We start from the raw sequence: 24,880 nt of genomic DNA, 5'->3' as shown, positions 1-24,880 counted from the left end.
ACAGTGATGAGTGAAGTTCCTTAAGGGTCAGTATTGGGACCAGCACTGTTCAACATCTTTGTTGGTGACGTGAACAGTGGGATTGATGACCCTCAGCAAGTTTGCTAATGACACCTGGACAGAATGGCATGGGCTGTGCTTCTGTTTTGCCACTTGGAGTTACTCAGCATATAAAAGAAATGGAGGTGAAATACAATTATGGTGTCAGCAGAAGGGACAGTGACATCTCAGCACTGGAGCTGCCTGGCTGAATTCCTTGTCAGCAGAAATTACTGAGGATAACAGTTAACTGGGAAAAGGCATCCTCAGTAACAGTGCTACTTAGAAACAAACACTGATGATTAAACATTGCCATATATCACTTAGAAGAGGTGAATTCTTGTTCTGCACTTAAACGCAGGGGTGCAAGTGCTCAGCTGGTGTAAACACATCTGCCTCAGAGTAAATGAATCCCCATAAGTCAGGGGAGCTGTGGTATTTACACCAGTGGTTTACTAACCTTTAATGCACACGTGCAGCCAGGAAGCCTCTCTGGTGATTGCCCACATTATGCTTGGTGCCTGCCAGTCCCTTGCTGCCACAAACCCCTAATTAATTCCCATGCTTTTGAGGAAATGAAGCCATACAGAAATGTGCCACCAGTAACAAATTGCACAGTACTGATGCCACCAATTAATGCTGCAGGAAATAATGCTGTATTTCAGATGCTGAATGGCTTTTTTTTTTTCCTTACAAATTAATTTGTCACCGTACATTAAATAAGGCTACTGTCCTGCCCAGAAGTTGTTAAATTAGCATTCAGACATTGTCTGAAGTGCTGAAGGGGGAAAAAATAGAAAGGGCATGGGTCTTTATTTTTTCCCTTCTTGTCTTTGCTATGTCTGAAAGCAAACAGGCAAGTGAGCATATAAATCTGCCTGATGTTTCCCATGCAGGTGAGGATGAGAGCAAACCTCCAGCTTCTGGGACTTGGTGAAACAGGTTGCAGGTCTGCTTTCCTTAGGGTCAATGGGATGAGTTATGGAAAAAGGAGGAAATGAGATGAAGTATGTACTCCTGCTGGGGCTGATCTCTGTACCTGTGAGCTTGAGTCACAGTGGCAGTACTATTGACATGAGCTGGCAAAGGAGCAGGTCCCCTTACCTGGCAAAGTGCGGTACAAATGTACAGGCTGAGATGGGGTTTTGTGACTGAAAGCACATGTGCGAATGCACCAGGAAAGCAGGGCTGGTGTGCAGAGCCTAGCCCATCTTTGTTTGCAAGGGTTAGCTCAGAAATAGCCAGGCTATTATTGTTGATATCTTTATTTATTTATGTATTATTTAGAACCTTTCTAAATGCATGATTAAGCAAAAGCAGCACCTGGAGACATTTACTGCTCACCCTGGGCTCCCCAGTCTTAATGCTCTGTCCTGCCTAGACATAAAATCAGTTAAAAAGAGAATTTCTTTAAATACCACAGACTCTCACCCAGAGAGGATACCCATCAGCCGAGTGGATTATTGGAAGGAGCATTATGCAGCAATGGTGAGGTATCCACCTTGCTACGGAAACTCCACTTGCCCTAATGGATAATGAGAAATGAATTTGATAATGTGGAAAATCTGCACGTTATTGAGAAATTAGATTAGTCTCCAACTGGATTAGTTCAGTGCTGGTAGCTGGAAAAATTAATAAAGTGCAGATCTGTATCAATCTCAGTGCTCTTTTCTGTAAAGCTGTAAAGCATGAACATTATCCATTGAAAACTGTTGGAACAGCAGCTAAGGCTCAAACCCACAAGAGGCTTTGTGTGCTGGGGTGATGACTGTCACAGTGCACCCCCAGAGAGTGTCAGGGAAGGGGCTGGGAGAGATGTCCTGGCTTCCAGCTCCCTGCCATACTGGCTGGACAATTGGCTGGGCCACTGCATCCCCAGTCAGGTAGCCTTGCTCTGGTGACTGTGTCTTTCTCATATGTAAAGTGGAGCAGCATCCTGGGCTTGGCTGCGTATGCCTTTCTCCTTACTTACCTTATAGCCTGGTGGCTTTGTCCTGATGTCCTGAGTATGAAGCTGTATGTTTAAATCCCTTTGGGTATCAAAACCACCACGTCTTGAATACCATCTTCAGGACGCAGCTTTCAGAAAATAAAGCTAGATGAGCTGAGCTCTGACTTTGTGACTGTGCAATGAACACAGTGGAAATCTATTAAATGCACTTCTAGTGGATGTTTTCCCAGCTTGTACATGATTGATCACAGGTGAGGCTTGAATTTGGGCTAAAGATGCAAAAAATGCACAAATGAAGCTGGGTTTTGTATTTTGTTTTTGCACTTAGCAAGAGGTAAGCATCCAAAAGTTAAGCTGGTCTTGGCCTGTGTTAAGAGGAGTTATCTGTGCTAGCCATAAATCGAACTGGGATGGCTTAATTGCTCTTTTGCAGTAAATAAAGTTATAACTGAGATGTCTACTTTATGATATAGAAGGGATCTTCCAGGCTATGGAGGATGATAGCTAGCTACAGAAATCCATTTGGAGGCTCTCTGGGATCGATAAGCAGTTAAGAGAGTAGCAGGAAGATAACATTGCCTGTCTTTGTGCACAGACACCCAGAGAGGTGCAGGGCTGTTACATGCACGAAGGGTGATGCTTGTGCTAGGATCCATCAGGTTTAAAATATGGTGATATCTCACTGAGTTTCCACTTGGTGTACACATGCAGAGGGGTAAGAGCAGCCTGTACACCGTACTAGAAGGGACCCCTCAGCTTTGGGCCAGTGGCCAAAGTCAGGATGATGAACCTAGGTTTATTAATACTTATGAGAACTCTGTGGCTCAGATCTGAGGCCAGCCTGGTGCTTGCAGACATGCTGAAGAACGCGTTGGTAGCCAGTCCTGGGGCTGCCTAACTTAGTGGAGCAAATCCACTGTGACACTGGAGGGAGTGGTTAAGAGGCTTAGAGATGGTTTTCGGTGGACACTTCCAAGAGGTACTTTGGCAGGGCACTGGCTCTGTCCGGCTGTCTGGGAAGGGTCTTTTCCACTCATGAATATAGTGCTGCTGGGCTGGTTTGTGCTCTTTGGCATTTTGCTAGGCGGGCTGTGCTGTTTCTCCTGTCTCTGGAGCAGCTGGAACCTGTTATCAACCATGGGAAATGTAAATGGCAATGACTGGCTCATCCCTAACAATTTACTTTGAAATGCTCTTCTGCAGAAGTCAGATCAATTGCCACTTAGCTTCCGTCCCCTGCCTTGCTGCTCTTTAAAAGGGAAATATTACAGCTGCCTTCTAATCCCACTATTCCTCACCTGGGCCATGTGTAATTTGATTTAATTCCCCCATGCCATGGGAGAGCCACTGGGATTGCAACAGGAGTGGGACCAAGCTGCTGCCCCTCCAACCGCAAATCCAACTGAAATTCAGAATAGACCAGGAAAAGACAAACAGTGAAGCAATCACCTCTGTGATTCTGCTTAGTTAAAACACAGGGGTTTTACCCAGCATATTCCTCACTCTGGCAGTGTGGGATGCTGGAGTCCATGGGTGATACCAGAATCCTGCCTGCCTCAGAAGGAGTGAGAAAACCCTTCTGTCCTCTGACATAGGTCCTTTTAGAAAGACAAAAGTTTTACCTGCTGTGTTCAGAGTGGATGCACCCAGTGCCGTGGTTTGCCAGCAAATGCTTGGGAAGGCCTGGGGCCGCATGCTGTGGAAAATGGTATATTCTGTTTTCCCTAGTGAACACATGAGAGAATGGACCGGCTCACAAGCACTTCCCTGGAACGGGAAGGCGTAAGGCTCAATAGAGCTGTTATTTCCAATGACTGATTTGCTTGGCCTTATTTAATTAGCTGTCCCTGAGGCAACCTGCTTAGGTGGCAGTGAGTTTACCCTGATGCAAAGCACAGACTCACAAAACGAGGCTGGAGGAGGTGTCTGGTGTGCCAAGGCACCAACAGCTTCTGCCTTTGATTATTTCCAAGCAGAGAGCTGTCTCAACCGGTCTCAGAAATGCTAATGATAATGACCTTTTTTTGGGGGGGGGGGGAATGGGGTACACCCCTGCTAAGTGCTTGTAAATCTGTGCTGTTCAAGCTGGACAAGATAATAGGTAGAGTTTGAATGAGAAGTGCGCTCAGTGAGCTTGGCTGGGGTTTGGCCATTCAGCTTCACCAGCGCAAGTATTTTTAATTCTCTTTTTTTTTTGGTTGAAAGGGTATTATAAGCTTTTGAACAAGTAGCACTGCCACTTTTCTCCAAAAAAAAAGGAAGTTGAGCATGGGAGAAAGAACTGCCTTAACTATCTGCGTCCTCTAGGGAAGCTGGCTGGAAATTGAGGCTTTTGATCCGCAGGCTGAAATATCGACCAAAGAATAGAGCGTGCTGTGCCCCATCGAGCACTCCCTGCTGCCTGGCTCTCCCTGGGGAGGGAAACAGGGGAGGCTTTGCTGGGTGCATTGCTGGGAGGAGGAGCAGGGTCAGTATTTAGCTCTTTCTACTTTGTTTTCACTTGAACCTGAAATATATATGGGTATAAAGGACACATGCTTATGCAGCTACTGCTCAGAAGGCATGAGTGAACTGTGTCCTGCGGTAGCAGCATCTCCCCTGTGGGATTTGTGAGGGGGACTGTCCATGGCTGTCTGTCTCCACTTCCTAGAAGGCATAGGAGCAGAAGTCCCCTGAGACATCCCCAGCTATGACCTGGCTAAAATTAACCAACAGGTTCTAAAACTGAGGGGTAGGAAGGGGACATGGATGCAGACATGCTTCATTTCATCAGGGAGGCTGGCTGCAAGACCTGCCATCTGGGGAAAGAAAGTACGTGCTTCACCCTTTCCCATAGGGAATGTTTCCCCCCTTGTGGTATCCATGATAATGAAACTTTAACTGATTAAAATGATCCTGCCCTTACTTCTCTGGCCTTATTTAGATCTGTATGCTGCCTCGCATCCCCCGCTCCCTCCCCATTGGTGCCCCCTGCGCTGCCAGCCCTGTCACAACGGCATGTAGTGTCATGATGTTACACATGTAGAGGTGGCATTTCCAAAAGCATCTGTGGGGATGGATGCTTGGATCCTGGGCTGTCAGCAAGGACAGCACCGGCTGTCCCATGGGAGCATCGAGCTACCATCCCCTAGAATATAACCCATCCGCAGCATCACCCTCCAGTGCCTTCCTGCCAAAATCCCTTTTTTGCCCTCAATTCTCTGCTTGGCCTCAGAATTATGGGCTTTTTCTTTTGTTTTTCAGGGACAACAAATGATGAAATATCCCTGAGCTTGCAGGCATTGCGCATGTGAGCTGTGGGAGGGATGGCAGCTTTCTCACTGCCCTTGGCCACACCATAAAGCATGCTGCAGGCACTAGAAAGCCAAGGCAGTGGTATTGCTGAGCCCTGTAGTGGTGCAGGAATCACTCTCCAAATTCAAGATGTTCTCTGTATTTATTTTTCCATCTGGCTCCATTTGCTGACACTGAGCAGCCCATGGCTTCAGGCAGCCAGCGCCTGCGCTACAGATCTCTGTTCATCCCTGCCAAGTGCTGAAGTCAGACAACTGGCTCCGGCTGGAGCCAGCTCTGGTTGCTCACACTGGGATTAGCACGTAAACTGGTCCAGTCCCACCAGAGAAGCCGAGCATGGCCTTCTCTTTTACCCCTCTGGCTGCTGTTGCCTCTGTAAAAGGTGTCTGATATGACTTTGCTTTTGACTTTCTGCAAAAGGCTGTTATAATAAAGGGTTTTTTCCTGTCTTTTCATGCTCTGTGCATGTGGAAGGGCACGAATGCCTCTTGGTCCACCTTGTCTCAGGCTGGCCCTCTATTGGACACCTCTTTAGAATGGATTAAGGGGAAGACAGGGGAATCTCCAGGAAACCAAGGAATACTCTCTAAAGCACTGTGAGACCTAAAGAAAGCAAACCCTTCCTGAGACAGCGAACACCACTGAGCTACTGAGTTACAAGTAAAGCTGTTCTGGTGCACTCTTTCACTTGCAGAATTAACCCTCTCCCCAGGCTTCTGCAAGCAAAACCAAAATGAGCTGAAAATAGAAGTATTGAGTGTCTTTTAAAAATCGTCAACTAAAAATTCAGCCTCTCTGTTTGCTTAGAGCAATTATGGACGGATTAGTTGAATGGATGGGGTTGCATTTTGCTTTTTACTCCATGAAGGAAAAAGTAGAGCACTAGAAGCCACTGTGATGGTTCAGGGCACAAGTCCTCTCAGTGTGCTGGAATGCAGGAACTGCCCTGGCACAAGTTGTCAGCTACATCCTGCTATAGCCAGGCACCAGCTCTGCTCAGCCTACCCAACAAGTATCTCAGTCCTTGTTATCGCTTCTAAAACCCTCCCTGTTATCTCTGAGCAGAACTAGCTCCCAAAAGCTGGGGTATGCTCAGTAGCTCTCTTGGTGACTAGCAGAGGGCTGAGCATGATACTCAGCACCAAGTGGCTCCAGCAAATCACCACCTACTTCAGCGTGTCTGCTCTTTACCCTCTCTGAGGCCTATTTACAGTTTGTTTTAGTCTGAATATGTGCTTCCTGGCTGTATTTCTTCACAAACTTCAGCAAAAGGCCCTGAAATGGGAACTAAGCAGATGATGGCAGAAGACAGTAAAACCAATACAGAGATCCTAGGCCACCTCATCAAATAGCAGAAGCTGGCGTAAGGGTATTGATTTCAGCAGAGCTGTGCCAGTTTACACAAGTTAGGGCTTTGACCTAAGTAATTCACTGTAATAAAGATATCCAGATGCTGGAAAACTTCCAGTGAAACCTTCTCCTTTGATCAGGTTGGTTGCCGATCTGTATGAATATCGATATGTATGCATTAACACCATGTCAGGCTGTAAGATCCCATATTTAAGGCAAGTTATAGCTGGATTTCAACTGCTCTGGGTGGATACCTGTGCAACCTGCCAGAGCGAGGTGTTGTCCTTGGCAGGAGCGAATGCTATTCCTGTTCTCTGGTGCATGGGGAAACTTGATCGTTGCTCTTCCCGTCACTTCAGAGCGTGACTGGGAGGGAGAAGGCTGGGGGGGCTGAGATGATGGGTTTCTGTGAATCCACTGGCAAGCAGGTGTGAGGGGGATCATCGGGGTGGGAGCATGGCTGTGGGAATGTGCACACTCAGTCCTGCCTGGGCACTCATCCTTGGAATAACAAGAGGGGGCTCATTTTGGGGTCCCTGGGCTGTAACCTGTTCATCACTGGTGGTGTTCAGAGCCTGTCTGCAGCTCACTGGGGAAACCCAGTGTGGCACCATGCATAGATGCTGGTCCTGCCTGGGTGACTGTGTATGCTGTGCCCTTCATCCCTTCTTCCCCACCCTGGCTGCTATTTCAGGGCACACCAGGAGGTCTTCTTGCAGCACGTGAGTGCGGTATGCACATGATCTGGGAGCAGCCTACAAGTCCCAGGGCTATCCTCTGAAGCCTATTCAGGTTTGGCTGCCAATAAAGCCAGGTCTGGGGCTGTAGGTTTCCTGTGCTTCAGATGGGTCCTTACAAACACTGAGCAGGGCGCTTGGAGGTTACTCAAGTGAGCATGGGTTGCGTCCATAGAATATTTCACCTATTTGGAACCTCCTTCTTCTTTTTACAGAAACCCCCCTCCCTTTGGAGCAAAGAGTCTGCTTAGGTCTAATTTCTTTCAATGGGACTTCAGCATGTGCTCAAGTACTTTGCTGATTTGGGGCCCGAGTCATTAGCTTTGTGGCTGATTACTCAAGTGGATTTTAGGTGAGGAAATGGGAATGCTAACATCCAGTGAAAAGAGTTGAGCCAATGCTCAGACTTAAATTGCAGTCAGTCTCCAAGTATCAGCACAGTCCCGTCATGGTTGCTGGGCAGCCCTGGATCCTGGTGTTGCTTCTCACTGCTTCCATCTCCCCGCAGCACCCAGTGTCCTCCCAGCTCAGTGCTTGGTCCCAAAGGCAGCCTTCCCCTGCTCCGTTTAACAGCTTAATGGCATTTGTTAGCTCCAAAATTACAGTCTTAGTGGCTTCACCCACAACAGAGCAGGGAATGCCGCGGAGCTGATTGCATGCACTAGAGGAGCTGATTACCTTCTCAGTGTTTCAGATCATCAGAAATGCAAACAAGCTGGCACTGTAAATATACATAGACTTTAAGGCAACCAGATCAGCAGTGCATACATGTGCTCAGGCCATCACCAATTACCCAAATTGGTACGTTCCACTCATCGCATCATCATATTTGGATATATCATATAAAAATCAAGGGCTCACAGCTAAGGTTGTCTGTTGTGCTGTGGGTCTCAACTTGTTGATTTTTATTGTCTTTTAAGAGCTAAGTAAGTTATTTTATACATACACTTATGCGGTTCTTACAACTGTAGGTATAGTTAAGGCTGGTGTGTGTCAGCCCCAAGGTGCTGTCTGGCCCTGAGGCAGCAGCATTGTGCCCATCCCCGTGCTCTGGAATGTGTTGGTCTGGCTTGCTAATGGGGGTGAGGGATGGTAAAGGATTGGGGTTGTTTTATTTAACCAGTGATTGATGGATGATTTACAACCAGCTGTGGGGGCTTGGATGCTGGCAAAATGTCAGCATTCAGTGTGACGGGGAAAAAGTGTATTCTTGTCCCAGAAGCCTCAGTTCAGTCTAGCCTGTGTGCTGCCAGCCATGCGGGCTGGAGCAGCTCAAGTGGGGCAGAGACTGGGGCTTGGGCATGCTTTGCAAGTAGGCACGCTATGAGCTGAGTGCAGGAGACACTTCTAGCTGAAAAGAGGAATGTCTCTGCACAGCATCAACCCTCTTGTGCTTCCAAACCATCACATCTTGCATTCTTCATCTGTATTTTCCCAGCTGTGGGCTGTTTGTGTTGAGGACTGCCCTTGGGATGGCACAGCAGGGCTTTGCTGGTGGCTTTGGGTCAGCCCACAGTGTATGTGACTCTGCAGAAAGCACCATGTGTGTGGAAAGCCTCGTCTCTCCTGGACAAGGCGGAGATAGGCAGCCGAGAACTGAAGGAGGCTGGTGTTAGTCTGGGGGCTGCTGGTGATGCCCTTGTGTACAAGGAACAATGGACAGTTAAGAAACAAACAAAGACATTTCAGTGAACAGTTTGGTTTTGAGTGTGAGCGATTTTAAAGATTTTCCCAAATTACTTGGTAAGAGATGAAGGGAATGAACTGAATGTAACACTGAATAGCCTCAAAAGGGGTCAGCGTTTTGCTTCAAACACACGTGAGCGCACTTACACAAACCTGTGCAGATGTTCTGACCTTTAGAAGAAACTAAACAGGCACAAAAAACAGCTAATCTGAAATGAAGGGATGGTTTTGCAGTTGCCAAAGAGGCTGCAAAGTGTTGCTTCACTCAAGCTGTTATCTCTTCTCCCTCTCTCAGGTCTTGCTGGACTGTTGTGCTGTCTCTGCACCTTAATGGTGGGAGTATCACATCTGTAATCTGGAGATAACCTTTGCGCCTCTGGCTGTGTCTGCCCGTCCATCCTGGGGGATATTTGTCCTCATTTATTCCTTTTGCATTTAGGATCACTGTGCTCCACTGTGCTGACACAAAACCTGTGTTTGTGGGTGTGTAGACTCCCACAGATTTAATGTTTTGAGCCTGTGCTAAAACATACTTTACTACATGCCTTCTTCTTCCAATGTATGTGCTTGTCTGACAGACAGGCACTTCATCCCACATAACTCTGTTGTAACTGATGGTTTCATGGAGCGCTCCTGAGGCTCAGCGGGGCTTTGAGCTGCTTTGGTGCTGGTGTTTGCTCCCCCCTGGAAAGGCACCACACTGGTGCCCGCTCCCCAGCTCCGTGCTGGGTGCAGAGCAGTTCCCAGCACAGCGGCATGGCTCTGCCGGCTGCCGAGAGGTGAACAATAACCCCCCGAGGCAAGAAGGCGGGAGATGAAAAGAAACTTTGATGAGAGAAATGAAAGGGCAGGGAGGGTAAGGGGGCGTAGAGCAATGTCATCAGGAGATGCTTGAAGCTCCCAGAGAGAAAGTGGGAGCAATACCATGGGTGAGTGCAGGCTGGTGGGTTTTAAGGAGATGCTGATGGATGGGAGCAGTGAAGGTGCTGGGAGCAGCCCTGTGGCTGCCTGGCCACAGTCACAGTGTGGAGCAGTTTGGGTTAGGAGCATGTCATGAGCAATCAACCCAGCCCTATGTCCCTTCCTGCTGTTTTTGAAGCATCTTCCTCAGCACAGACAGCTCCTTCTCAGCTGGCAAGTCTCTGAGGGCTGTCACCCAGTGAGGAAGAGCTAAAGGTGGGTTGATAGAGAGGTTGTTCCTGTGGACTGCACCCCTCTTCAGCCCAGCTGCAGAGGAGCCCTGCTAGGACGAGACGAATCACAGCTGAGGTGTAGTCACAAGATAAATAAGGACCCAAGCGTACTGTAGGAGGCTCTGAGTAGCTGCTGTGGTGCTCAGGGTTGCAAGCAGCTTCAGAGATGTGACGGTGACTGTGTGCAGGAGTGAAGCACCTACCTGTAGTAGGTGAATGTTTGCGGAAGCTGCCATTGGATTGGGAAATCTGGGTGTCCGATAACATTGCAGAGTTGTGCAACAGGGCTTCTGATTCGTGGGAAGTGCATGAAGGGAGCAGCACTTTGCCTTAATGGCTCTGATCTCATCCCTTGAGGTAGTAGGGTCATGAGAAAATCTGTTGTGTCTGCCTCTCCCCTTGGGTACCACATTGGTTTTTCCCTTGTTGCTTCTCAGCAAAGATGGTGCAGGCAGGGGCAGAGCTGGTGTGCTGCTGCAGAGCCTGAGGGCCTGTATTAAGTACTTCAGGGAGGATGGTGCTAAGGCTGGGCTGGGAAACGGAGGGAGCAGTTGGCTGTCCTCTGGCACATGTCCTCCACTTCTCTTTAATCTCCTGAGTCCCAGACTCATTCCCTTTTATCCACTTCCATTTTTGGGGGAGTGATCTTGTGTTAGTACATGATGGACCCATCCTCTTGTTTGTGCTTTTGCCATGAGCCTGGAGCTTTGAGAACGCACCTAGAAATGTCATCTAAAAATAATGAGATTAATGATCCTCTCCCACAGGTAAGACTTTTGCTTTCCTAGAGAGCTGGGTGGAAACCAGCAATAAAAACTCTTCCCCAGGGGGCAGGAAAACTTGTTTCCTGCTAGCAGATAGCAGGTTTTAGCCCTGCCAGGAGTCCTCATGTTCTGTTGTATCCCTATCCAGGAGGATATTCCTTTTGGTTAACATTTAGCTTTTGGCAAACAGCAGAGCAGTGGCTCTGGGAGATGCTGATGGCTTTCCTGCTTGATGCCCAGGGAAATGTGTCCCAGAGAGGCCATGTCAGCGTTGTCCTGGCAGAGGGACTTTTCCCACTTTCCTTGTTCACTATTTACCTTTCTGGAGCAGGTGAGGGAGATGTTTTCCTTCCCTGCTCTGCATAGTGGGTTTTGCTGGAGGTTTCTAACGGGTCTGGATAGGGTCTCTGCCCTGCTTCTCCTCCATAACTCTCCAGTTCACTTACCTATACTTTTATTGGTATCTTTCATTTACTGGAAATCTTTGTATTTACCAGGAACACTGAGATTTATGCAAGACCATGTCAGATTATAGGTAATAAATTTAACAAGAGTTTTTTTGTTACCAGCAACTCCTAACCTCTGTAAATTCAGTAATGATTTAGCTGTAAATGGTTGGCTGTAGCCAAGAGATACAAAAAGAGGAGTTGATATTGGAGGCTGGCTAAGTGCAATGCAGATTCGTTCCTGTTCCCAGAAATGGGGCTTTCTTGTGGACAAATTGGCATGAGACTGTAGCTTTTAAAAGGGAAAAACAGGCTTCAGACATGAGTAATTTCCTATTAACAAGGAAGGTCCTGTACTCCTGCATGCCTGCTGGGAAGGAAAGCAGTGCGGGGGGACGTGTGTGCCTGGCCCCTGCAATATTTGGGGTCACCTATGGTATGCAGGCAGGGAGCATATCGTGCTCAGACCACTGGGTCTTCCCTTGCACTGCTTTCCTTGGCCATTCCCTCCCGCAATGGCAGTTCTAATGCAGAGCCCCAGTGCTGCTGATTGCTGACCTCCAGAGGTTGGTGGGAGAAAACCTCTGTCATCTGCATGGCCAGAGGGGATTTGGGATGCTGGCCCCCAGCCCGGGTTGCAGTATGGGCAGCAGCAAAATGGGGTGTCTGGACTCAGACTAACACTGATGCTTATGGATGAATAACTGGGAATGGAGGCATGTAGCCTGGGTGAAACCCTGAGCAGCTCTCCTTGCTTGAGTGCCCCCCAAAGGGTCTCATTTACTTTGTACCAGCAAGGAGCCCCTTCTCCAGTCTGAGGGTTTGTGTCCTTGAGCCAGGGATGTGCAACCTGGAAAGGGGTCTGGAATGAGCCTCGTGGCATACTTAAGAGAAGTGCCTGTGGAGAGGCAGCCTGGTTCAGACTTCATTAGAACAACTTCCTTTGTAATTGAAAAACCTGCCTCACTGCTCTGTTACCCCTTCCTGGTGAAGACCACCACCTTCCCAGGCTGGGCCATGGTCACCTCCAGTGCAAAGCTGGCAGAGAGGCAGGAGACATAGGATGCTGCTCAGGTGGAGATTATCCTTTTCCCTGCAGTGAAATAAATCTGATTGCAAGTGATGGTGTTACACAAGCTGTTATAGCACATGCTTGTTAATTTTCAGAATTGCCCTTGAATAAGTTTCAAGTTTTGGCTGGAAGATCAGAGCAGGCTTAGCTTTCCTTTTCTCCAACCCCAGAATTTTCTGTTGTTTGTCTGTAACCAAGCCCTGCTATTTGTAAATGGAAACAATTAGTTTTCTTTGTTGGATTTTTAAAAAATAGGAATGTAGGTAACTGTTAAAAGCTGTCTTTGCAGGTTTTGATCAAAAAGCTGTGATTCCTGTAAAAAATCTGTTGTCTGTGTTTCACCTTCCTCCACTGTATCTCCCTTTCCCCCAGTTTCCACAGGCCCATCAGCACCAGACAGTCGCTCATTTAAAGGGAGGAAGAATATTGTGATGTTTGACTGCCTGTTTTGGATTCTGTGAAGGAATTTCATCCCCTCCTGGTTGCCATGTCTCTGGCATCCCTCCCAGATCCAAACTCTCTGGAGGACGGAGGCAGAATTATCTCTGAGTTCTGCAGCTGCCAGATGTTAACCGATGAAACGACAGCCTTGCTGCTTCCCTCTTTGCTCTGGGTAAACCTCTGACTGCCTGCCCTGTTTGAAATGCAAGCCTTCCTCAAATCCCCTCCTGCACGGCTCTTGATGTCTCTTGCCAATCAAAACTAGTGGAGACTTACTTCATTCCTCTTCCAGATATTTGTATTAAGAATTACACTCAAATGTGGCTGTGTAAAGTGCCCGGGCATTGTGCGCTGTGGTGTGGAGGGATGGGAGCTGAGAACTGTGCACAGAGTATATCTTGTGTACTCTCCTGCCTTCCCAAGTAATGAGATAGATAGTCTTTCTCTCCTCCTTGTTGCTGGCATAAAGTAGAGCTGGGGATGTGCAGGTCACTAGCAGGGTTATGATCACGTAGACCCTGGCTGCCAAAGCAGGAAGCTGTGCACAACAGGAGCCAGGGTGCTGCATCTCATGGTCTTGGGAGCTGGTTCCCCAAGAGGGGCTTGCGAAGGGCAGCCTGAGTCATGTCAAGTGAACCTGTGGCATTCAAACTGCCACAGGAGCTGCTGGGACAGTTTAAATGTGTACCTGGGGTATACGAAGGGGTAGGTTTGTAAGGACTTTGTTGAGATGCAGGTTTCTCTTGCAAGCAGCCAATTGAGCAAGGCAAAACTTGCTGGGTGAGGTTTAGTGCCTAATGCAGTTAGGTTACAGGGGTGCAGCAGGTCCTTCTGGCCTTTGCATCTATCCATCTGTGAGATGTGATGACAAATAACATCAGGCAGGCTACAGTGCCTGCAGTGACATTCACTTGTTTGTGCGTATGTCTACACATTGTAGATTTGATTGAATATTCCTGGCCTTCTTCCCTTTACCTGGGGAAGAATTTGTGTGATTTTGCCATGTCTGTGCTTGTGTGCTGTGCTCTGTGCAGGGGTTCAGGACACACGCTCTTGTCCTTGAGTGCAATCATCCATGTAATTACCCTGTGAGTGATAAGAAAAGGTAAAAAATTCATATTACCCTCATGATAGTGTGCACAGGACCATTGATTAAGGTGACAATTGGAAATTTGTCATGATGTAGTAGGGGAAAAGGGGAACTTTCCTCTGCATGAGAAGGGAATCCGATCCAAACCAGGCACTGCAGCCAGCTTTTTGCACTCTAAGTGATTTCAGTAGAGAAACATCTGAATGAGACCCTGAAACAGCTGATATGTGCTGGGCTGGACCACTCTCCCTCCTCCATGCTGCTTTGGGTAGTCTTGCACCTTAAACTTCACATCTCTTGTTTGCTTCCAGAAGTAGGAACACAGCTCAGACTGCAACAAGCCCAATGCTGTGATAAAGTGGAACTCTCGTGGCAGGTTCCCCTCCCTGTTTTTCTGAAAGCTTCCAAAGATGAATTGCATTTTGCTTCAGGATAACAAAATTTCCTTGGAGGAGAGGCGTATTTTTCTGTAGCTTTTGCATTCGGAACATGAGCAGAGTTTTTATTTTAAATCTCCATTGAAAGTGTTTTCCTGTCTGTATTTCGCTTTCTTCCCCATGAATGTTCTGACTTCACAGAGCCAGCAGAGAGCCTGAGACAGAGTGTTTCTGTCACTTATTATAGCTTGCCTTGGCATAAAATTTAATCTTCAGGGTTTTTTTTTCCTCCTGAAGAAATGAAAGTTGAAGCCAGATTAGAAACAGATAAAAAGAAGTCATCCATCCTCAAAGGAGGCTTTGTTTTTCTCTCTCTCTCTTTTTTTTTTTTTTTTCATTTGCCTTTGTTAATCCTCTGCCTTCAAGGGAACAAAGAGATTCTTCCACCTGGAGAGGCTGGAAAGAAGGGAAAATGTGGAGCAAGCAGCATGCCTGATCTGCGCTTGTGTTGTCCTGCAGCCTTGCAACCATCCTGAAAAGCCCAATTAAAGGGAAAGCCCAGGAAGCAGAAGTTGCAGCATCTATGGAATCAAAGAGATGTGGGGTTTTCTTTCCTCCTAAGAGGAGAACTTGCTGATCTTTACCTTGTCCTGCAGAGAAAGGTCATCAGTGCTAGAGAAGGAGGAGCCTTCCCTGCCACTGTAGCTGGTGGTAGTGTGGAGTGGAGAAAGCTGTGGGTCCATGCTATTATACGGTGACTAGCGTTGCACTAGAGCCTGTCTTAATGCCGCTCTCATCTTTTGTTCAATCATGTGGAGTGATTAATATGCTCTCAGGCGCTGAGAGGCTCAAGGCACTTGGCACTTGACTGTCTCCTATTTCTGTACTTAATAAACAGAATATTCCACAAGAAGAACTTGCAATTTATCTTTCACTACTGTGCAGGGAGTTACTCCGAGTCCCAGCTCTGACTGTGCATCTCTCTTGCCCAGGGAATTAATAGACTCTTCCATAGCTTAGCTCTCTCTGTTCTCACTCTGGTTGCCAAATTAACCTTCATCTCACCTACTTTTTCTTCATGTCTCACTTCAATTTAGTCCTCAAATTGTTCACATGACAAAAGGAGTTGTCCTTCCTACAGCTTCTGCTCTGATAAGATACCTGAGTTTCCTGTGAATGCCTGAAGAAGGGAATATCTTCTCTCCCTTTAGTTTCCCTATGGTATTTTAGGTCCAGAAGTCTCCCTGAGTCTACTTCTCCTGGGAGTGCAGTAAGCAGTTTGGACTGCAGTGTGCCAAGTGACTGAGCTGTTGCCCTTGGTGAATACACTAAAGCACTTACTGGTGCTAATTAATGTTATTGCATCATACCACATTTATTAAGACTTGTAGGAGGGGGTTCTACTGCACATACAGTACTGCAGAGGCTGGATGCTGCTCACCAACATCCCCTGTGCTTACTTGTCTCATACGGCTTGTATTGGGGCACGCTAGACAAGTCTGAAACGCTGAAAAATAGAAGGAATCTGCTTTTCTTATCAGAGAGGATTTATCAGCTCCTCAGGCTTTGACTGCTGGGAGGATGCTGTAGGTGCATGCTTTTCCTCTGCAATTAATGCACAGGCAAGCTGCTGGGAGCAGCCTGTGCTGCTTTAGCAGGATTAGGGATGCGAGAGCACTGCTGAGGATGGCTTCCTGCGAGAGCACTTGCTGAGGATGTGCTGTGCAGAAATCTTCCTGCCCTCCTCACAGACCTGGCTTTGGTTTGGAAAATAAACTGGGAGCACTGTGGCTGCTTTAGTGCCTGGGCTTATTCTGGCAAGGGAAGGCCCCTCTGTCTGTGGGTCTGCACTGTGCTTGTGGGGCTGACTCAGTGGAAGGTTTGTTTAACTGAGATGCTCCTATGTTAGCAAGCAGCTTGCCAGGGCCCTCCTGCCACCAAGGGCATCTTCCCAGTGATCCTCCTGGTCTGAGCTGGGCAGTAGCTCTGGTGCAGGACAGGAGCCTTGGTCACCCTATGGGTGAATGCACTGTATTGCAAGAGGTGTCAGGCTCTTCCCACGGTTTGGGCTTGCTGGTTCACAGCTCAAAGGATTTGGGGTGACCCTTCCAGAACCCCCTTGCAGCACGATTCCTGCAACCACATGCACAGGGAGAGCCAGATGGGATTCATCTTTGTGTTTCAGATGGTGCAGTGTGGTGGGAGAGGATGGGGACAATCACAGACTGTGACACCTTTGGTCCTGAAAGTGGTTTCAAGGGGGAGATCTGTGCTGCAGTATGTGATAACTCTTGATGTTTCCTTTCACTGGGATCCCAGATCTTCATCCTCCAGAAAGGGCTTGGCATTGCCTGAAGCATCATCAGAGAACAAAGGCAAAGCTGTTAATTAAGACAGAGCTAATTCTGGCAGCTGACTGCCGCCATCTCAATGTGCTGCCGGCTGTGCCGCAGGAGCAGAGGGACTGGCCGTGCACAGCAGGCATGGGGCTGCCAAAAGCCCTCCTGGAGGCTCTTTGTGCTCTTAGCGTAACTTTTTATCCCTGTGTCCTTCCTGGATGGATGCCTGGCGGGCATCACTGGGGGTTATGTGTGGCCTGGAGGGGTGCTTTGCCTTCTGCAAGACACTTTGAGCACTGTGATGCACTGCTGCTGCTGCTGCCTGGGGTCTGTGGCCTTTTGCTCTGATTGAAGGTCTGGGATGTGGGGTTCTGGGGAGAAGCAAATGAGATGGGACCTCGCCAGTGGCCTTCTGGTCTTCGGGTGGGGATCTGAAGGAAGTCCATCCTGATGGATGGGGCACTGCAGAAGTATCCCAAACATGGCTACTTCAGAGGGTGAAATGAGGCAAAATATGACAGTCAGCCAGCTTTATGGCCCTTGGTGTGCCCTTTAGCGGGATGCTGATGTGGCTGTGATCTCTGTGGCAGCTGATGACCATAATCCCATCAGGTGAGCAAGAGAGAGTGGCCCTATGGCACAATGATGCTGCCTCCCTGTGCCTGCCCTCTGAATGATAGCATGGCAAAGAGGCTTTTCCTGAGCTGCTTCCTCTAGAAGTGAAGCATTGCTGTTGAGAGACTCGGAGCAAGGCTGACAGAAGAGAAAGCTTTCTGAACAAACACAGCTGGCTTTTACCCAGCACAGCCAACTCTTTGGCCAGCTGAAAAGAAATCAGAAGAATATTGATGTATTTTATTCTTTTTTTTCCTTATACAAAAGTTGTCAGGCTCTTTTTCTTTGTCAGTCATTGGCTTCTGAATGCAAGGTTTTTAGTGGATAGCAATTGTTTGGTTATTTCCTCCCCCCCAGTAACCGAGGCAGTTCTCTGGATAACTCGCAGGCTCAGCTCTTTGCCTCTTGTATTTTCAAATGATTAACATTTTTGTGCTTTGCACATCATGAATATTCTATACTTGAGCTGTTACTGAGTTGTGCTAGATCAGATAAATAACATGGTGTTGCTTTTGTGGCAGACTGGATAAAGATGCAAATAATACTGACATTTACTTCACAGTTTTCTTTCTGTGATCCTCTGAGTGAGTAAACTGGATTGCTGAGATATTCATGGGAAGGAAATGAAGAAGGGTTGTCAAGATAAAAGCAAATTTCCTTAAAACTTCGCCAGAAGCTTCTTGGCAATTTTTTTCCTGTTATTTGCTCAACTGAATAAGACCTGCTCGAAATACATTTTGCACAACTGCAAAAGAAAACTCTTGTTCCTGTGGCAGTGCTGAATGGTGGGTTTTGTGCGCTCTTTCACTGAGAAGCTGTGGAACTGGATGATCTTTAAGGTCCCTTCAAACCCAAACTGTTCTATTACTCTGTTTTCCAGTGCTTGGTACCTCTGCAGGGCTGCTCATCCCACTGTAATAGCAGAGGCACCCTGGATACAGGCAGGTGGCCATGACCTGAATGAGCCCTTGCTGCTTTCCCTGCCCTCAGCTTTGCCCCTCTCTTTCCTGTGTGTGCTGGGGTGCATGAACCTTGCAGGAGAGAGGGATGGGGTCATCTTTGAACCAGGGGAAGTGACTGCCTGGTTGGGGAGAGGAACTAAGGGGGATGCTGACCCCGGGAAGTCCCGTTGAATCCTTGGCCACATCCAAAGGAGCGTGAGCATCAAGACAAGAGAGGGGATTCTGCCGCTCTGCTCTGTTCTGGTGAGACTGCTCCTGCAGTCCTGCATCCAGCTCTGCAGTCCTTAGTACAGGGAGGATATGGACCTGCGGGAGAGGGTACAGAGGAAGGCCAAAGAAATGATCAGCGGGATAGAGAACCTCTCCTATAGGGGACAGATGAGAGTTGGGGTTGTTCAGCCTGGAGAAGACTCCATGGACACATTATTGCTTCAGTTCTTAAAAGGGGCCTATAGGAAAGATGGGGAGAGACTTTTTTGCAGAACCTGTTGTGATACTATGAGGGATGATGGCTTTAAAACAAAAGAGGGATAACTCAGGCTGGATGTGAGGAAAAAGTTCTGTAATTGAGGGTGTAAATACAGCACAGGTTGCCCGAAGAGGTGGTGGATGTGGTTCTGAGCAACCTGATCTAGTTAAACATGTCCCTGCTTATTGCAGGGAGTTCGAACTTAGATGAGCTTTGAAGGTCCCTTCCAACCCAAACTGGTCAGATTCTATGAACTATGAACGAGAGCTGCCTTGTCACAGTGCGTGGGGTGGTGGGGACAGGGTGAATCCCCTTCTGGAGGGCTCATTTCAGCTTCTATCTGTGCATTGGTGACACCCCATGCTGCCAAAGGCTCATGTGCACAAGGACGTAGTCCCTAGGACAAGCACCTTCTGCTGGCGGAGACAGGGATGCTATACCCTGGGGACCCTGGTGTCTGGCGGGGAGGGGGGGAAGCCTGATGCTCCCCTCCTCTTGGGTGCCATCTCACCTTGGGCCCTGGGGCGATGCCCTGCAAGCAGCGAAGATGCCGGAGGAAGGCAAGAGGCTGAGGAAAACCCTACGTTGACTTTTATGTGGCTGCAGTGTGCTGACCCTGAGATGGGAGCAGCCGTGTTTTGGGCTGCCAGGTGGCCCGGCTCGGCGTGACGCTGCCTGTTTGCTCCAGCTTCCTGCCGGGGACAAAAGGGAAGAACCGGACCCACCCTTTCCCTCCCCGGGGTGAGGGCTCTGGGTCCGCCCCATCGTGGGTTGGGGAGGTGGGGTCCCCCGAACTGGAATGACGGGGCAGGGTGACTGCGGCGGCGGTGAGCCGCCAGGGGGCGCCCTCCCCCTTCGGACAGCAGCTAGCGGCGGGCGGAGGCGGGGCGCTCCGCGGGGATTGGCGGGGTGGTGACAGGGGCGGGGCGAAGGCGGGGAGTGCCGCGGGGATTGGCGGGGAGGTGGCGAGGGGCGGGGCCGGGCGGCGGCGGGGGCCGGCGGCGGCGTGGCCGCTGTTCCACTCGCGGCGGCGATGTGACCCGGGCGGCGCGGGGAGGCGGCGCGGTTCCGGCCCCGTCCCGGCCAGACCCGACCTACCCTGGCCCGTCCCGCGGACGCACCCCCATGCCCGCTCACGGCCGCCCGCCGGTAGCGGCTGACGCCTGCGGAGCAGACACGCGAGGAGCCCGGGGAGGCGATGGCTGCGGATCTGGTGGTGTTGCTCTGCCTGGCCGCCGCCGCGGCCGCCGTGGAAGGTGAGAGGCGACCGGGACCGGGAATGGGAAAGGAGTCGGGGGGTGATGCTGAGCCGCGAGTCCCAGCGCCGCGGGGAACCGGCTCCCCCGTCGTGCAGTGTGCCGGGGGCGGCAAACCGGCACGGGGCTGGCTCCCGGCGCGGTCCCTGTCCGTTTCGAGGGGCGCGGAGCTCCGCTTGGCACCGGCCGGTCCTGGCAGCCGCTCTCCCGCAGCCGGGGGAGCCGATGCTGGCACCACGGGGCTCGCCCGCGGCCGTGGGTGGCTGCGGGAAGGGGCTGGGGGGTTTCCAGCGCTCGGGGGCGGCCGTGGAAAACCCGTCCAGATCTGCGTGGGACCGGCGGCTGCGCCGGATGCCGTCCCCGGCAGAGCCCTGACTGGGGTCGCGGTGGGGAACACGTCCAGGGGCTGTGGCTGTGCACTAGGCTGCCTCTGGCTATCTTCCTCCTCCCGTGCTTCCCAGCACCCGTGAGAGCTTTGTGTCGAAGGAGGATGGGTGCACCTGAGATGTGGGCAAGGGGTCTCCTTTCCTTGGGGTTGACTGGTCCAGGAGATGCTTGTCCCATTGGTGGGCAGATGGATGGACATCCCTTCAGCGAGGTGCGTGCTTGTCGGGCTGAAGTCTTTTTTCCCCATCACCTGCCCGGCTGTGGGACTCTGTGCACTGGGATGGTGCCCACGGTTGACACCTAGTCTCTGGGTGCTGGGCCTGGCAGGACAGCCAGGTTGCCCCAGGCTGGTGCTGGTGGTGCATTGCTGCTCTGGCTGATGTGGCTTTGGAAGTATTTCTTGGGTTATTGCTTTGCTTTATTTTGCCACTGTCTCCTTTTTTCCTGGTACAACATGAACGAAAAGGCCATGGCAGAGGCTGCCTCGTGCTTGAGCAGTATCTGTGAGTGGGGAACATTGTGTGGTCCCCCACTTGTGGCAACAAGAAGCTTGTGGCTGCAGAAAGATGGTGCATGGGGTCTTGTGGGCTAGCCAAGATGCTGGCCTGTGTGGGGCTTGTCACCTCTTTGGGGTGATATAGCTATTATGAGCATGGTTACAGCTCAACTGGAAACTGATAGAACTGGCTGGAGAGTGGCAGCACAGAGATGGTTCAGAAGCTGGAACGCTGCTGTGATGGTCTCCAGTGGGGTGGGAGTGTTGGCCATGGTTACCCTCTGCTCACAAGCATGCCTGCTGGGTTGTGGCAGCCAGGCCCATTTGCTGCAGCATCTACTTTCTGCCAGCTTTTGGCTGAGCCAGGCATTTGCTTTTCTTATTTCTCAGGCTTCCTCCCTCGTTGCATCTCTGTATAGAAATAACTCGAGGTGGAAATGCTGATGCGTTGCTTAAGCGTGATGCAAACGGGTGCATGCTTGCTTGGTCGCAAAGCCGCACGTGAAGATGCCAGACCTGTTAGCAGCACTTCACTAGCTGGTGTTTGCAGCGTCAGCTGCTTGAGGTACTGGTGACATCGTGGCTGGCTGGGAGACCTCAGCTTGGTCCGTCTGAGAGCAGTCTCCTGGGTGATGTATCTGTCTGTCTGTCAAGCAGGGTCTTCCCCAGCTTGCCCCAGGCCATCCCTCTGGGCTGGCAGAGCCAGCATCCTTGCCTGGGACTGAACCTGTTGAAGAGCAGTGTCATTTCTACTCAGCTGAGGAAATGGCTTGGATAGTAAAGTAGTATCCTGGGAGAGATCTCAGATTTAAGGGGAAATTTTGGATGAGAAATTCCTGAGGCAAAGCAATCGAATCCGATTTGGACTTAAGGCGACAGGCTCCTGGTGTGGTCGTATAAGGAAAACACCTTTTTATGGAGCTTATTTAAATCTTATGGATCCTCCTGCTGCAGAGGTTGCATTTGCTTGATTGAAACGTGAGTTTTGCTACCTAAGCTGAAGCATCTACTAGAGCCTGACCTACCTTGGGGTCTGGCTTTTCCCCTGGAACAGCCATGAGACCAGTTTTGCCGGCAGTCCTCTCTGACAGCAAGTCAAAGCCACGGCTGGAGGACGGCTGTGCCATGGCTCCCTGCATCCCAGATGAGCCATCGAAACAAAAAGTCTTTTTTTTCTGGGATGGCGGGGGGTAGGGGGAGAGATGTTTGAGGGTCTGGACCCGGTCGGAGGGGGAGGAGGATGCAGCCAGGGTCAGGGCTGCCTGCAAACATCTCTTTATCCTCCATAAAACCTTGCTAACTCATTGCCTGCGGCACGTGAACCTGGAGGTAGTGGAGTCACTTATCTGAGTTTTCTTACGGTTACGTGATTTTTACCAAGTCCTGGGGCTTGGCTGGCTGCTTTCTGCTGGACACCTGGATCTTTACAGTAGTTTTAAATTCTCTTTGTGGCTTGTGAAGAGGAAGAGGGACATGAGAAGATGACAGGAAGGAATACTCCATCTCTCCCACACCCTGCAATCACTCAGGCGCCGCTCGCGTGCTCTCTCTTGTGTTAGCTGAACCAAATATAGTCACATTTAGCATATAGAGAGGATGGTAATGGGACATCGCTGCACCTTTTAATACAGGAGCTGTTGGAGTTTGAGGTGCTGGTATGTCAGTTGGGGCTGATGTCCATTTTGGTGCAGTTTCTCCACACAGGCTATTTAATCTGCCTACCTGCTCACCTATCCATCATCTCTCTGCCTCATGCCTGCTCTTTTAAAAGACAGGTTTTTCTCTCCATCTTCCGTATTGCTGCTTGCGGCATCACGATAAGCAAAGCAGGGGGAGGGAGGTGAAAAGCCTCACTCAGGGCTGGCAGATCCGGCTTAGTTTTGCTTTCTGTGCTTATCTGCTTGCTTACCTGCCTCGCCTTTGGAATCACAGCTTGGGGGAGGACCGGGGATGGAGAGTTTGCATAGAGTGTGTTGTCCCTGGCTCCTGCTCCTTGCTTGCCGCCCATCCCAGGCGCCCTCTCTCCTCCCGTTTTGGCTCGGGATGCACACATCTGTTGCAGGCATCCTTTGGGCTTCCTCTGCTTCCGTCAGGCGCCGGAGTGGTGCCGGCACTGACCAAGCTGAGAGCCGGTGGCTACTGCACCACCCTTCCCATCACCGCTGTCACCATGTGGGCTTCCACCTTTGGCCCAGCTGCTTCACTGGGAGCAGAGCAGTTTTCAAGGAGAAGCTAGGAGCAAGTCTCCAGGAGAGATTTGCAAGTGCTATTATCCTGCATGGGAATTTGCATGTGCTGATATCTAGCCATTCCTTTGCTCTTCCCTTTTTTTGCACAAACTATTTGGGAAAGAAAAAACCCCAAAACCCTAAGGGGAAAAACTTTATCCTTGGCATGATGAGTGAGCCCAGATCTTGTTAGCCTGAAGGGAAAACATTTTGTCAAGTCATGGAAAACTGGCCTGAGACTGCAGATACCTGTGTTGCTGGTATTGTTTTGGTTTTACTAATTGCTGGTATCTCCAGTCAATGAAAAGGTGGGGTTTGTGATAAATGTATATATTTTTCTGCTCTTTCTGCTTACTGTCTCCCTATGGACACAGGGTTGCTGTCCTGTGTTCCAGTGTGTTTAGTGGCCCTGTCTACTGTGGCATGAGCTGCTGGGGAAGGTTTGTAAGGTAGCCTCATCCCTACCCCAGATGCAGCTCCTAACAAAACAGGACAGAGTAAAAATTTTCTGCTGGCCATAAGAATCAGAAGAAAATATTGATGCTGATGAAGAAGCCTGAACGTGTTTGGCTCTAGATCCAGACCACGGTGCTAAATAATAGATATTTGTAGCAGAAATAGATTCTGTAAGTGAAAGAAATACTCAGATTTGGTGAAAGGGGGAAAATAGTTCCTTAGGCAATGAGAAACTCAGTGCTGATCAGGTCAGCAAGGTCTTGGTCCCTAGTGCCGCAGGATTGCTGTGGGATGTAGATGAGGCCCTTAGTGACATAGTTTAATGATGGACTTACTTGGCAGTCCTGGGGTAGAGGTTGGACTTGATGATCTTAAAGGTCTTTTCAAACCTAGTTGATTCTGTGAGGCTGGTGGAAGACATGCTCGAAGCAAGGTTGAGGCTCCCAGAGTGCTGCCCTTGTAATGCCTGTGGTGTGTGCTGCACCACTCCAGCTGAGAGCCAGACAGCTCAAGGAGGCTTTTTATACCTCTCCCAGCTGTGGGTACGAGCTCATTGTACTCTGGTGCGGAAATAGCTTCATGCAGGATACCCAGACTTGTGTGATACAGCCCAAAAGATGCTGCAGTGCTCCGTTCCCTCTGAACAGACACAGTGGGTATAAGCAGTCATTTAACAGCACAGGGAGGCTGAGTAAATAGTTGGGGTAGGGGGAGGGAATGTTTTCCCCAAATATTCATTAGAATTTGAAAGTGCATTTCAAATTGACCTTGTTCTCTTTCTGCAAACATTTGAGCTATCAAGCGTTGCATGCTTGAATACTTGCACAAGGCGAATGTTAAGCTTGGGTATTTGCTGGGTAGCAATTTGGAAAGGCACAGCCGCAGTTGTGATGTTACGAAGCCAGAGTGCCTGTTGCTTATGGAGGTCTACGGAGCTGGGGGGATGGGAGTAGTGTGGATAGCCCAAATGGTGGGAGTCCACTGGTGACCTTGCAAAGTGATGCTGGGTGGTGGGGATGGCAAATGAACATGAATCCAGAAGGCTTTCAGATGCATCATGGTCCACCTGTGAACACAGGGTGCTTCTGCTGGCTGGGCCTCCAGCATCCCTCCCATTTTCCCCTCTTGGTGGAGGTTGGTGTGGGAGGAGGACGAGATGGAGTGATATCAGAGCAGCATCAGGAGAGAGCTGGGATCTTGGATGGCCCCAGGATGCCAGGCTGGTTATTGCA

The 24,880-nt window shown here is 49.7% G+C and overlaps 1 protein-coding gene across 2 annotated transcripts in view; it reads left to right on the top strand.

Moving 5' to 3' along the window:
• The first annotated feature begins 19,814 nt into the window (after nt 1-19,814).
• Nucleotides 19,815-24,880, top strand: part of EPHB1 (EPH receptor B1) — a 77,721-nt gene continuing 72,655 nt past the window's right edge. For both annotated transcript variants that reach the window (XM_061354448.1, XM_061354449.1), the window contains exon 1: nt 19,815-20,081. In XM_061354448.1, coding sequence (XP_061210432.1) covers nt 20,024-20,081 — 58 coding nt within the window. In that variant the 5' untranslated portion in view covers nt 19,815-20,023. The remainder of the gene's footprint in view (nt 20,082-24,880) is intronic.

The sequence above is a fragment of the Neopsephotus bourkii genome, unplaced genomic scaffold (genome assembly GCF_033783945.1).
Source record: "Neopsephotus bourkii isolate Nb327-2 ecotype Australia unplaced genomic scaffold, CSIRO-AGI_Nbou_v1 NB_739, whole genome shotgun sequence".
Lineage (NCBI taxonomy): Eukaryota > Metazoa > Chordata > Aves > Psittaciformes > Psittacidae > Neopsephotus > Neopsephotus bourkii.
This window is presented reverse-complemented; position numbering and strand designations above follow the sequence as displayed.